Below are 13,806 nucleotides of genomic sequence, written 5' to 3' on the forward strand. Positions count from 1 at the left end.
GCCTCCATTCCTCACAGACAAGCTTAATGGCCAAAAGTTCTCTTTCAATTACGGAATAGTTCTTTTGACTAAGATTAAGAGTCTTCGAGAGATATGCAATGGGATGTTCTACCCCTTCCTCTTCTTGCAGGAGGGCAGCCCCTACTGCACTGGCTGAGGCGTCTGCTTCCACAATGAATCTTTTACTTTGATTGGTTTGGATAAGAATGGGAGCTGAACTGAATCTTTGTTTTAGGGACTGAAATGCCGTCTCGGCCTCTGTAGACCACGTGAAAGGTTGGTTTTCCTTTTTTAAAAGTGAGGTAATGGGAACTACAGTGGCTGAAAAGTTTTGAATAAATTTCCTATAGAAGTTGGTAAATCCCAGGAATCTCTGCACCTCTTTCACCGTTTTAGGAGACGGCCACTCCAGAACGGCGGAGACCTTCTTGGGGTCCATCTTAATGCCCTCTTGGGAGAGAACGAAACCTAGATACTGGACCGAAGAGACCAGGAATTCACATTTACCAGGTTTCACCAAAAGATGGTTCTCTTGTAAGCGGTGAAAAACTTCATGAATATGAGAGAAGTGTTCTTGTGGGGTCCTTGAAAATACTAGAATGTCATCCAAATAGATGATCACTGAACGGAACAACAAATCAGAGAAAGTGCGATCCATGAATCTTTGGAATATAGCGGGGGCATTGACAAGACCAAATGGCATTACCTTATACTCAAATAGACCAAAGGGTGTCCTGAATGCTGTCTTCCATTCATCTCCGGCCCTAATGCGCAGGAGATGATAAGCGTTCCTCAGGTCTAACTTAGAAAAAACCGTAGCTCCTCTCACTGCCTCCAGGATGTCAGAAATCAACGGCATCGGGTATCGGTCCCGAATGGTAACCTGATTGAGCCCTATGTAGTCGATGCATGGTCGGAGTTCTGTGGAATCCCTCTTGGCGATGAAAAACAGAGGTGTACCAGCTGGAGATTTTGATGTTTGAATCAAGCCATTCTTTAGGTTGGCGTCCAAATACCCTCGGAGTACTTCCTTCTCCTTAACGGACAAAGAGAACATTCTGCTGAAAGTGACCAGGGAGTTGGGTACTAAATCTATAGTGCAATGTTCCGGGCGATGCGGGGGAAGATCATGTTCTGACTTCTCCAAGAAGACTTGATGGTACATCTGAAGTTGGGAAGGTATCAAATGTATCGCCCGGGGTTGCGTTTCCTTTGTTTCCACAGCCTGAAGAATTGCTGGCTGATAACTGGAGGCTTGTAAACAGGAATGTTGACAATAAGAGGAAAGAAAGCTGAGTGTGTTCTTGGACCAATCTATGGTAGGATTGTGTTGGCGGAGCCATGCTATTCCCAAGATGATATGGAAATGTGCTGCTCGGATGATTTTGAAAGATAAATCCTCCTTGTGATGCTGGATGGTAACCCGGATCGATTCTGTAGAATGAGTAATGGGACCTGAACAAAGGGGAGTGCCGTCTACTCCTTCCACCTTCAAATCTTCCTGGTTCTGGACTCGGCGGATTCCCATCTTCTCTGCCCATAGCGTGAAATTGCCAGCAGCTCCACAGTCAATTAGGGCTAGAGTCTCCACGGATTGATCTCTCCAGGATAACTGCAGAGTAACCACCATCAAGCGGGTATCCTCTGACTGAGTTGAGGGAGTAACAGACAAGGAAACGTAGGGACTTCCAGTAACTCCTCGAACCTTGGTCCCTCCTAGGTTCGAGGTGGCCCGTTTCCCGAGCGCCTTGGTGGGACTTCTGGGCAGTTACGGAGCAAATGTGAGGAAGATCCACAGTACATGCAGAGACCCAACTCTCTGCGTCTCTTTCGTTCTTCAGGAGTTAGGGGAGTCCTCATGGATCCGATCTGCATTGGTTCTTCCCTATAAGGAGTTCCCAATGAAGGAGATGAAGGCTGGGAAGGAGCAATAAACCCAGTGGTTCCTCTTCCTCGCTTCTTCTCTTGTCTACGTTCATTAAGTCGGTGCTCAATCTGTAATACGACAGATATCAGCTCTGAAAAAGAGGTTGGTCGGGGGATCCTGGCCAGTTCATCTTTAAGCTCCTCTTTAAGGCCTCTGCGGAATATAGTGAATTGTGCTTGCTCTGACCAGGTGGATTCAGTGGCCAGTCGTTTAAACCTTGTGATATAGGACAAAAGGTCCATCTGACCTTGGTGTACTTCCAGTAGTTCCTCGCATGCCATGAATGTGATTTCGGGCCTCTAAAAGGTCTGTCTCAATTTGGTGAGGAAAGCTTCCCAGTCTCGTAAGACCGGATCATTAGCGGTAACTAGAGGGCTGGCCCAAGACAATGCGTTTCCAGTAAGATTGGAAACTGCATAGCCCACCTTGTTCAGACCCGTAGAAAACGCTGTGGGCCGGAAAGCAGAATGCACATTACATGCGTCAATGAATTCTTTGAGCAGTTTAGGTGTGCCATCAAATTTACCAACTGACAAAGGCATTGTAGGAATATCCAAACTAGGTGTTTCCCGATTAGCCACTAATTGACGGAGTAAATTATTCTGTACCTTGAGATTCTGTACTTCTTGATTCAAATTACGGACCTCCAAATTTAGAGACTGTACTGCTGTAACCAGTTCCTGGACCTGTTCAGAGGTAGCCATTCCAGAATGTATTTGGCGTTGCAATCTGTCACAATTTTCAGGCTTGTCTGCAATGTCCAGATCACTCCCTGTTAGGGACTCCTCCCCCTCCTCCTCACCTGAGGGTATGTCCTTGTTCGTCTTCCTGCTCCACTCCTTGACGGGTGACCTTTTTTTTAGAAGATACGGCCTACCACGGAACGACGCCACCGCGGTCGCCGAAGATTCCGGAAACCCAGTGGCCCCGGATCCGTGATAGCCAACGGGGAAAAAGCCGAACAGGCAAAAAACCCCGAACACGTCAGCCGTTGCTTAGAATTCCAAAGATCTCTTCTTGTGGACGCTGAACTCCAGCCACAGGTAGGTCTTGATGCAGTATGCAGCAAATAGAGTGCACTGTAGTATTGGGCGAAGGAGCAACAGAGGAGAATCCGAAAGGCACACCTTAGCGAGAGGATCGCCAAGACCGCGGAGGACCTATGGGAGAGATAGAGAGAGAGAAAGGGGAGAAACGGAGGACCAGAAGGGAAGCAACTCTGAGGCAAAGCGGAAACGAACGAGGAGGAAAGCAAAGGGCAAGGAGAGCCCTGGAAAGGGAAGGAAAGGGGGGCTCAGCAGAGCCAAGAGAAATGATGTGGGAGCGTAGCAACGACAGGGTAGCCGAAGCAGTTGCAACGCAAAGAATCAAAGGGAAACTGAATGTTGATAACGCCGGCGGCGGCCATTTTAAGAAAGACTAGACCGCAACCAGAGATTATGAATCAAACGTGATGGCACTAGCAATGGCGGGCCAGTCTCCACCGGTTAAATTGTTTGACAAAGAAGGGGCGCATGACAGAAGAGGAAGGGCGAATATTTCCTTCAGAATTACAATCCATATTGAGAGGAGAAATGGCTTTGCTTGATGGAAATGATCATGATGGCAGACAATGGTGCACAGTGATTGCCATTGGGGAAGGTTTCAGATTGACTGACGTCACTGATGAGGATATGTTTAGAGATCATCCATCAGATGACGAAGTAGTATTCAAGGTGAGTATTACTTATTGGGTGAGAGCAATTAAACTTGAGCTTCCTCAGAAAATGATACTAGCACAGAAACGACCTGAGTATTTTGATGATGACATGGCGAAAGTGCCAATCTCATTATGGACAACAGGCCCCTATGATGTAGGCCTGCTGAAGGGAGCTGGGGAAGTGAAGATGAAACCAGGATCAATTTTACCTCAGCACAACATTATCCCATGTCTCGAGAGACAGATGAAGTTATTTTCAAGACAATATCTGCCATGATGGAACAGGGCATCTTAGTGACGTCAGAGTCACTGTGTAATACCGCGATTTATCCGATTAAAAATGGGAAAGGAGAGTTGTGGCATTTAATTCAAGACCTTCGCCCAATTAACCAGATTGTAGAGGCCGAGTTCCCTCTAGTTCCTAATCCTGCAACAATCTTATGTAATATTCCAGTTGAAGCACGATATTTCACTGTGATTGATTTGTAAAAATGTGTTTTTCTCAATCCCATTGCATAAAGACTCACAGGATCTAACGTCATTTACGTTCAGACAAAGTCATCTGAAAAGCACTTGTTTGCCCCAGGGGTACTGTGAGTTTCCATCGATTTTCAATAGAGTCCCACAGATGGACTTAAGTAATATAGATTTGAAAAGTGTTGTGTTGCAATACGTGGATGACATATTGGTCTGTAGCACCTCAGAGGAAGAGTGCAGACACAATTCAGTTCAACTGATGATTATCCTTGCAGAGAAAGGACAAAGTAGACAAGTAGAAATTGCAGTATTGTCAAAACAAAGTGCTGAACATAGACCAGCTAATTTCACATGAGGGAAAGAAAGTTACTCCTGAGAGGGCTGAGGCTATTTTGAAAACAGTAAAGCCACTCACAATAAAGCACATGCAAAGAGTTTTGGGACTACGTAACTATGTAAGAGCATGTGTCTTTGATTACAGTTCATACATAAGGCCCTTGTTGCAAGCTCTAAAGAAAGCATAGGTAAATCAGGAAAGAATCGTTTGGAATGAGGAGATGGAAGAAGGGTTTGATGAGTTGAAAAAGGTAATTTGCACAGCTCCAGTTTTAGGGATTCACAATTATGCTGAGTGCTGGAAAAGCGCTGATTGCATTCACCTGTTCCAAGCTACTGCAGGCTAGGCTGTTGAGAGCTAAAGAAACTTTAATTGCAATCCACTACTGCAGGCTACTGAAGCTGGGGCTCGGCGTGATTGTACACAGCTGCCTGAGACTGCAATCAGCTCCACCCTGTTAGGCTGGGAGGGCCTTTATTAGCTCATCTGGAACAGAAGCAGTTGTCCAGTCAATTGCTTGCACTGGGATTCGTGCTTCTGAACCTTTGCTGAATATCCTGATTTTGGCTTTTGAATCCTGTTTCTTGTTGCTGCTTTGTAGCACCTTTCCAGTCTGCTTTTGCCGTCTGCCTGTTTTTGAACCTTTTCCTTGTTTTACAGCTTTTGACTTCTGAAATCTTGTCCTATTTTTCTGTTAAAGACATCCAGTTCGTTGCTGATATATTTTCTGCCTTTCTGACTTTCTGTTAACACCCTGTTTTCTGTAAGCATTTCTGCTTCACAAACTTCCAGTTTCTGCCTAACTTTTCACTCTTTCTCTCTGCAATGTCAGTCTCTTGAGGTTTTCCTGTTTGTTCCTTGCCTGCGATACTGTCACGTGCCCGTATGAGTGGCGCTTGTGGAATCAATGGAGAGTACAACGCCATTGATTGTGCACACTATGTTTTCTGGTCGCTCTGCATAGCGGTCTAGTTGTTTCCATCATGGCCGACTGTGGTGCTGCCTTAGCCACTCGGGACCCGGCGGCCGGCGCGTTCCAACCCCTTTGGATTCCTCTGCTTTGGCTGAGACGCTAGTTTCAGCTTTCGGTGCTCGCACTGAGCCTCTCTCTCTCTGTTGAATTGTTTCTGCTCTCTTTGGCTCCCTCCTCTCTGCTGTCCTCCTGTGGCTTTCTCCTGGAGTCTCCCCTGACTTCCCGTTCACTTTCTTTTTTCCTTCTTTCCTTTTGCACAGTTCTGCTGTGCACTTCCCTGGCTTCCCCCTCGCCTTGCCTGGCTTTCCTGGACTCGCTCCCTTCGCGCTCCTGTCTCCAGTCTATTCATGTGGCTTACTCCCAGCTCTCCCAGGAGCCCAGCTTACTCACGGTTTACCTTCCCGGATTTCTGGTTCACTGTTTGTCTCGCTTGGATCCTTGCTGAGAGGAGTTACTGAAATCCCATTTACAACTTGGAAGGTGGTCCCATCTTCGCCTCTTGTGGATTCAGCTTCTTCTGAACATTCACAACACCTACCTTTAGGATCCGCGTGGAGAAGATGTTATTTCTGCCGGCTTTGGCTTTTTCCCCTTTGCAGCTTCACGGCGAACGGGCCACTAGCCTGCCCTTTATCTTAAGGCAGGCATAGTGACTTCCCTCCGAGGGAGACCATATCTCTTCCAAATAAAGCAGAGCACCAGACGAAGAGGAAGAGACAAGAAACCACGGACCAGCTCCAGTGAGAGAGGTGAGGACGAAGGGGAGTTGACGGAATTAAGCGACGGACCTTGCAAGCCTGATAATCCTGACAGATATTACCAGACTTCAGTTCTAGTGCTTGTTCTTAAGTACCCTCAGATTCGCTGTGTTGGTAGCGATCTATCTTGTCTGAGTCCTTTGTCTTGTGCATTCTGATATTCCAGTGTCTGCTTTGTACTGTGTTTCCCTATCCTATCCTGTACCTAGTTACTTCTTTCAACACTGTTTACTGTTTTCCACCTGTATTACATCTTGGCCAACTGTTGTGCCTGCCTGCGCTCTGTATCAGTTTACAGTATGACCCCTGAGTTGGTCTCCGTTCAGATCAGATAAGGGAAAGACTTCTGTTGCCTTTGCCTAGTCAGTTGGAGTCTTACCTGCCTCAGTATACGGTCTCCAGTTTAACCCTTACACTGAGCACAACAGTCTCTTCGGCACGCCTAACTCATGATGCTGCTGTATGGCAGTTATGAGTAATCTGCTGGTACCGATCCCAAGGGCTTTCCTTAATCCATGGAGAGGCCTTATCATATTCCAGTACACACTTTATTCTGATCAATCGGTGTTACCCAGTATATTTGCTTGTTTTTGCTTTCTCGCTGTCTCTTTACTTACAGCCAGCCCCTTCCCCTGCAGTTCCTGTAAATACCTGTTTCAACTCAGATCAGCTTGGTATGTACCCTGTTTCAGTTATATGCTAGCATTGCCTTAGAAATCTGACCTAATCTACAGTGCATACGGTGAGATATAACTTTTGCCCTCTGCTCTCTGACCAGATTCCTGACAACAATGGTGCAAAACCACAGTCAACTTTCTGGGACACAAAATCATAGCCAAGGGTCTCAGTCCCCAGAAAAATAAGGTTGTGGCCTTTGTAAGGGTGCAGAAGGAGGAGACCGACGGCATGGTGGTTGGCATAAACCTTTATTATTCCAGAAATGAAAAAGAAAACCTATCTTTACCTAACTATAAGATGGGTTTCCCTACCTCAACTGAAAATATGAAGGATTTGGTCAGATTTTCCATGTAAAACAAGAGCCCACTGTCCTGTGTTAGAACAATCCTTACACTTATAACATAAACTAAATCGTATTGGGTCTTCTTGGTCCAGAAGAATGACTATCTTCTTCTGGACAGCGGGCTACCGTTCCAACTATCTGGTAGGATCTTTGCTTGAGGGAATATCTCCCTTCCCCCCTGAGTCTCAATTCCTCTTTGAGATCCAAACAAAGTTCCCAATTGAAATGTTCTCAGTGCAACAAGAAAAAAGGTGTAAAGTTCCAATTCTTAGTTGGGATCTTTACCTGACGGAATAGCCCCCTTCCACCAGGTCTCAATCCTTTTCCAAGGCACAAAACAATATTCCAGATTAAAGGTGGTCCGACTCTACCATCAACATTCCTTATTGCTGATAGTTATTTTTCACTATCGAGTTCCTGGAGAATGGCTCCATTCTCCAGATATCTTGCTCTCAAAACTCTCACAGTGTCAGGGGAATGACTCCCTACCCCTGGCCTCTTTTCAGGATCACTTTGTAGTTCGCAATGCCAGTAGGAAGGACTCCTTGCCACCAGCCTTATCTCAGGATTACTTTCCAGTTTGCACCGCCAGGGAGGATTACTTCCTTCCCCTGGCCTTTCTTAGGCTTTGGGACACAATTCGCAATTGTTAGACATTTTCCGCAACTCACAATACCAGGGGGAATGTCTTCCTTGCCCTGGCCTTTTCTTACGCTGGACCCAGTTCACACTGTCAGGGGGAATGTCCCCTCCCCTGGCCTTTCTCAGGCTTTTTCCACAACTCATAATACCAGGGGGAATGTCTTCCTTCCTCTGGCCATGTCTTACTTTTCACACAGTTTATGTCAGGGGACTATCTCCCTTCCCCCGGCCTTTGTCAGGCTGTTTCCACAATTCACAATACCAGGGGGAAGGTCTTCCATCTGCGTGCCTTTTATTAATCTTGCACACCTTTCCCCAACATAGACTTGACTCACAGTCTTGAGGGGGTTGGTTTGAGACCTGTAGGATTCTCTGCGGATAGTGTTGCAGACCTGGTTCACTAACCTGCCAGGTACTGCGACAATGACGTTGACTAGTGGTCTTCCTTTCTTGTGGGTGTGGGTCCCAGACCCAACCTTCATTGCTTTCACCCCCTTTCTGTAGCCCCACCAAGTGTCCTGGCAACCTTGGTACCTGCCTGGGGCTTGCCAACGCTCTCCGGGTGGTCAAGGACTGGTCCGTGTTCACATTTTGGTTTCTCGCGGCCTCCCTTGCCTTCTTGGACACTCCAGTGGCTCGGCAGCTTCTTGCAGCCAACAGCATGCGTGTCTACACCTGCCTGCACGCTTCCCGGGTTTCTCTCATTTGGATCTCTGTTGTTCTCGTTGCCCGGATGGTCCTTCCATGTTGAACCATTCAATTATACTTTTCCTTCCTCTGAAAACTTGTCTGCAAGTCCTTCGGCTTGGTGGCAGCTCATGCATTCCCTGCGCTCGTGGATTCTCTCAGGAGGGCTGCTTTTCTCTTCCTGATTTTACTCTTCTATTATTAATGTCTCTAGACCAATAGGCTTTCGGGAAACACTAGAATTCTCATTGGTGGCTCTAGGAGTGCTCTTCATGGTTCTGCATTGGCTTCTCGTCTCAGTACTTCTTATGTCTTCCGTGGATAGATTAGACTCTTGTTCATCTATGTATTTGCACTGTACTTCTTTCTGTAGTTGGTCGGACTCTTCCTCGTCCCAGTACAAATGATGTTGGTGACATTGCACATGTACATAGGGTGACATGGCAAGGATGAGGTAGGTGAGAGCAGTTTGGTGTGACGTATACCACATTCTCCCGGGATAGTCATCCCTTGCTCCCAGGGGGGGGGGTCCCTTCCCATGGGATCCTCTCGCTGAGTAGCACCCACCAGGGGGAATATCGCCTCACCTCCCTGGCCTCATGGGAAGGGGCTCCCCCTCAGGGAGAAGCAACAACATCCAAGGATTTGTCACACCTTACTCAAATTAAAGAACCCCACAACTCTGCATGAATTGCAAAGCCTCCTTGGAGTGACTAATTATAATTGAAAATACATTGATGATTATGCAGAGATCACTGAACATTTGGTCCACTTATTGAAGGTCGGGGTGAAGTGGGTGTGGGATGTATTGACCCACTTTTGCTCTGCTATGCTGCATCACTCTGTTATGGTGGTGCCAGAAACAGTAAAATTGCCGCAAAACCCTGGTGTGCGCCGAATCCCCAGAAAATCGCGCTTTTCAACACACAAAAAGATAGCTGCCCAATCTGCCACGCATGTTGTCAGTGGTGGAACAGAGCTCTCACTACTGACATGTGTCACTGGGCTCCACAACAATTGAAAGTGGAGTGCAGAAGGAAAAAGCAGTGCTTTGCTAAATGAAACTCCAAATATTGCTTTAAATCACCTTTTCTTTACTGCTGAAACTTCAGAATGCCAGTACAGAACACCTTCCAAATATTCAAAATTCTCGCTGGGTGCTACAATTCACTTAGTTTTAGGAATCACTGTGAACTTACAAGGTCCTGAAAGGCTAAGAGCAAAAAGAGATCTCCACAGCTAAAGTGGCCTGCCTGTGGATCTGTAAAAAAATCTGTGCAGCAGAGGGCTACCTGTGATGACAGCTGTCAGGGGCCTCCTTATTAAACTTTAACATGTTATAAACTGAAAGTCAAATGTTTGCAATATAAGAGGCCTGTTAATGATAGTAAGCCATATTGTAGTTGTTTTTGATCCCCTAAGTTTAAAATCTTGAATGAGAATTCTATCTGTGATTTGATGCAACAAGTTTGTTTTGTGCTAAAGTAAAGCCAAAGGAATTTAACAATTAAATTAAACCTGGCTGAGCAGCAAGAACTGGAAAGGCAGTTTTCTCACAGAAGGAGGACCTTCCTCTCAGCTGAAACTTACAGGGAGGTTATAATTGCTGATTAGCCCAGGACTAAACAACGGACATCCCCCAACCGAGGAAATTGGAGGTGTGAAGGGTTGTAAAACTGCTGCAGCCCAGGAAACTCCTGGCTGATAGAAGAAAATTCCAAAGGAGGGGGCAACCACATGCTTCAAGGAGTGACAAATACTGACCATTTGGTGTTAACAGGATATCTAATGGACATTTTTAGAAGGTGTATAACTTATTATCAGAAGGGGTGCAAAATCTGAAAATGGCAAATTAATCAACCTAATTTTTAGCACTACGTTTGAGAACTTAGGACAACCGTGTAGCTTATTCTGAACAGGAATGGCAATAAATGTGGGTTTATGGGGACTGTATTTCAGCTATAATTGTGAAACGTTATACACGCATTCCCATGGTAAACGTGCATATTTGTGGAAATGTACAGAAATATTGGAACCTGTTCTCATTACAAAATTGACAAAATTCTGCAGAAAGGTGAAACAAAGTCACAAAGCCGTGAGATTTTGAGGAGCAGATACTCCATAAAAGATGCAATCTGTGTATGTGATTTTTATAGAGTTTGCACATGTGTAAATATGTATTTTGCCAAAATTAGACTTTGTGTTCCAGTGGCTAGGGGTGGATTCTCAGCATCATAAAATTATACCATAAAGATGACACTCTGTTTCTCTCCTCCTATCAAGGCAGAGAGTAGACTCTAACCCAATCACCTTTCACAGGGGCAAGCTTAGCTAAGCCGGCCCATACACCTCCTTTGTGATGTCATTTTAGATAATATATAGGGACAGCTGACAACACATAGGGGCTTCTCTAACTTTTCTATCTACTGACTGCTGGCGGAGCACTCTGCTGCTGAAATCTACATCTTTCTTGTTCCAGACTTCAGAAACTTGGCAAAGCAAAGGCCTATGCATAGCTGAACCATTCTCAGCTAGGCCTCAAATTCTAGAAAAGAATCCCAAAAGCCTAGGGGAAGCATCATAATACAGCCAGGCGTGCTGTTAATGCTTGCCTGCTGAATTGAACTATGCGCAGAACCAAGAAGGGCAGATCCTGTGCCGTGCTGTGACCAGAGGGCCTTGCTGACCCCGTCCAGTCCGATGTGTCCAGCTGTCCATCCCTGATAGATCCGATTCAATAGTCCAGAATTCTGACAGTCCAAAATCTTAAATCCATTTGTTTTGCGAGTATTAACAAGAAGCTAGAAACTGTTGACTACCGTGCATTATCTTGTCCCCTCCTAACCTCTGACTTCTCTTTAATTCCATAATCAGTAACATTGTATAAATCTGTAGTGAAATCTTATTCTGTCTATCTGTAAAAGCATCCTTTTCCTAGTAATTATTTCCACTTTGATCTATTAATTTCATTCGAGTGACCAGCCTAGCACTCCAAGGTGGACATCGAGGAACCAGGATTGAGTCAGGAATCACTCCTGACTGTTGCGTTGTGCCGTCCTGGTGGCTTAGCTTGGCTGCTCTAGTCCATAGTCAATATATTTCTGATTTTAAAACTGAAGCCTCTTTCCATTCTCACGCCTATCTCGCAAAAACAACCTTTAGTAAAGCCTCTTTAACTCCCTCAGTTTTTGTGATAGAAACGCAATTTCAACTCCTACTTGTACCCAACATCCATAGCTAGCCATAGAAGTGCAATACTCACGTTAGCGCAAATATTGTGCATGGAAAAGTTTGCTGCGAATTCCCATTTCGAGACATTTTTACACGTGTGAAATAGCTTCCATTTGTTTCCGACCTGGACTTTAAGATTTCAAATGTTTTCTTTGGACTAAATCATTGCTGGTGATTGTGTGCAACTGTTCAAAGCAGCTCCCGTAGGAATTTATAATAATTTAAGCACTTTTCCACACATTTAGAATTCTTGCTCAGCCACTTTAAAAGTCATTCTGACAGTTGAAAAGCCTGCTTCGTTTTTCTCTTTCTGTGTGAGGGGGGAAGGGAGAAGTGAGACACTGTTTGATCTGTACTATTTCTGAATACCTGCTATCTCCTCACATTTATTTAAATTTGCTTATTGGTGGGTGGAGGTGTGTTGCAGGGGGAATTTCTAACCATAGTGCTATCTGATCTGAAACCAACACAAAGGTATTATTTTCTGTGCTGCATTTGTTTTGCTCATTACTTAGTCCTAGTGTATTAAAGATATTATTCAGTGTTGTGTCACCCCATTGGTGATTGTTGTTTATCTATTAAAATATATATTGTGATTTTGAGCTTAAATAAATAAATAATACCTTTTACAAACCAGCCTGATTCCTGGACCAGCGTGACCTGGGGTATTTTTAAGTAAGGGGTGTGATACGAGTGGTAAATCTTTCAAATAATTGAATCTATATATCAAATACGTTTTTTCCATTGCGCTGTGCACTAGGCCGAAAGCAGAGTGTATTGCCTGATTGAAATCCTTATCAAATCTGGGGGCTCGATTCCGGGGTTTGATTGATTGCCACCTGTGACAGTCTAATACAGCAGTCTAACCCGCAGAGTAATAATACTTTGTGTGGTGTGAGTACTGTGTTACACTGTATAAGCGCCCCTAAAATAAATACTCTAGAAATCAGGCCTGTTTGAAAAAGTAAATTTACCCTGAAATAATTAATCTAGGAAATTGATATTTCCAAAATGACAACCCCAGTGGAAATCACTATTGCTAGGGAACACCTTCTGCACAAACTGTTTGTCAGGGGCGAGTGGCCAGAGCAGGATGAGAAAGTCTGGCTGCAGGAAATCAAACAAGTCACTGCCATAGACTTAGATATATGGCAGGACCAGGGTCCATTATACCAGGCACTTAGTGAACTGTATATGGCCCCAAAAGTAAAAGAAGAGCAATGTAAAATTGCCAAAATAGTGGCTTACCTGTACCTCCACATTGGAGTAATACAGGAAAAACATGCCGAAAGACTAGATCTGGCAAAGAGGCAAGTACAATCCCTACAGAAAACCCAAACTGATCTGGACTCTGCAGAGCAAAGGCTACAAAAGAGCCGAGATTCAGAGAGAGAGACACCAGACAGTACCTGACAAAATTAAAGGAAGATCTGGATCTCCTGCAACAAGAGAAGGCAGAGCAAGACACCAAATTACTGACACTGCAAAAAGAGTGTCAAGAAAGGTCGGATTCTCTACAACAGAGCCAACAAAAGCTTGAGCGGCAATTAAATTATAATAGAGGCTGTGCAGGGCAGATCATTGCCCTAAAAAGTCAAATTGATGAACTAAATGAGGAAAATAATAAATGAATAGTGAAGGATCTCCACACTCAAACAGATTTTGATGAGGAGCGCCGGAAATGATTTGCCATTAGACGACCTGGCTGAGCAGAGGGGAACTCTATGTCAAGAGAGGGATGCCTTAGGCCAGGAATTGAGCCAGTTAAAAACCAGGTTAGAAGAAAAAGTTGGCCTGCCAGGAGCTTAGTGGAGTCAAAAACGAATATGAGAAGCTACTAGAGCATACCAGGAGGGTGGAAGATGCCTTGGGAGAGAGCAATCAGGCCAAAGATGCTAGAACTCAAGAGGTGAGTCCTACAGCAAAAATTGGCACAATACTCCAAATTCAGGCAGGAAGCACAGAGAGACAACGAGGCTCTCTGTGAAAAGAATGACAGGCTCCATAGACAGATAGCCATGCAAGAATAACTCATAGAGACCAGTAAGGTCTTA

General features: G+C 45.0%; 1 protein-coding gene across 1 annotated transcript; it reads right to left on the reverse strand.

Moving 5' to 3' along the window:
• Positions 1-2,226: 2,226 nt before the first annotated feature.
• Positions 2,227-2,631, reverse strand: LOC138467220 (protein LDOC1-like). Its single transcript, XM_069607260.1, has one exon. The coding sequence runs from the start codon at positions 2,629-2,631 to the stop codon at positions 2,227-2,229; it is 405 nt and encodes a 134-aa protein (XP_069463361.1).
• Between the last annotated feature and the right edge of the window lie 11,175 nt (positions 2,632-13,806).

The sequence above is a fragment of the Ambystoma mexicanum genome, chromosome 4q, assembly GCF_040938575.1.
Source record: "Ambystoma mexicanum isolate Mex_15411 chromosome 4q, UKY_AmexF1_1, whole genome shotgun sequence".
NCBI lineage: Eukaryota > Metazoa > Chordata > Amphibia > Caudata > Ambystomatidae > Ambystoma > Ambystoma mexicanum.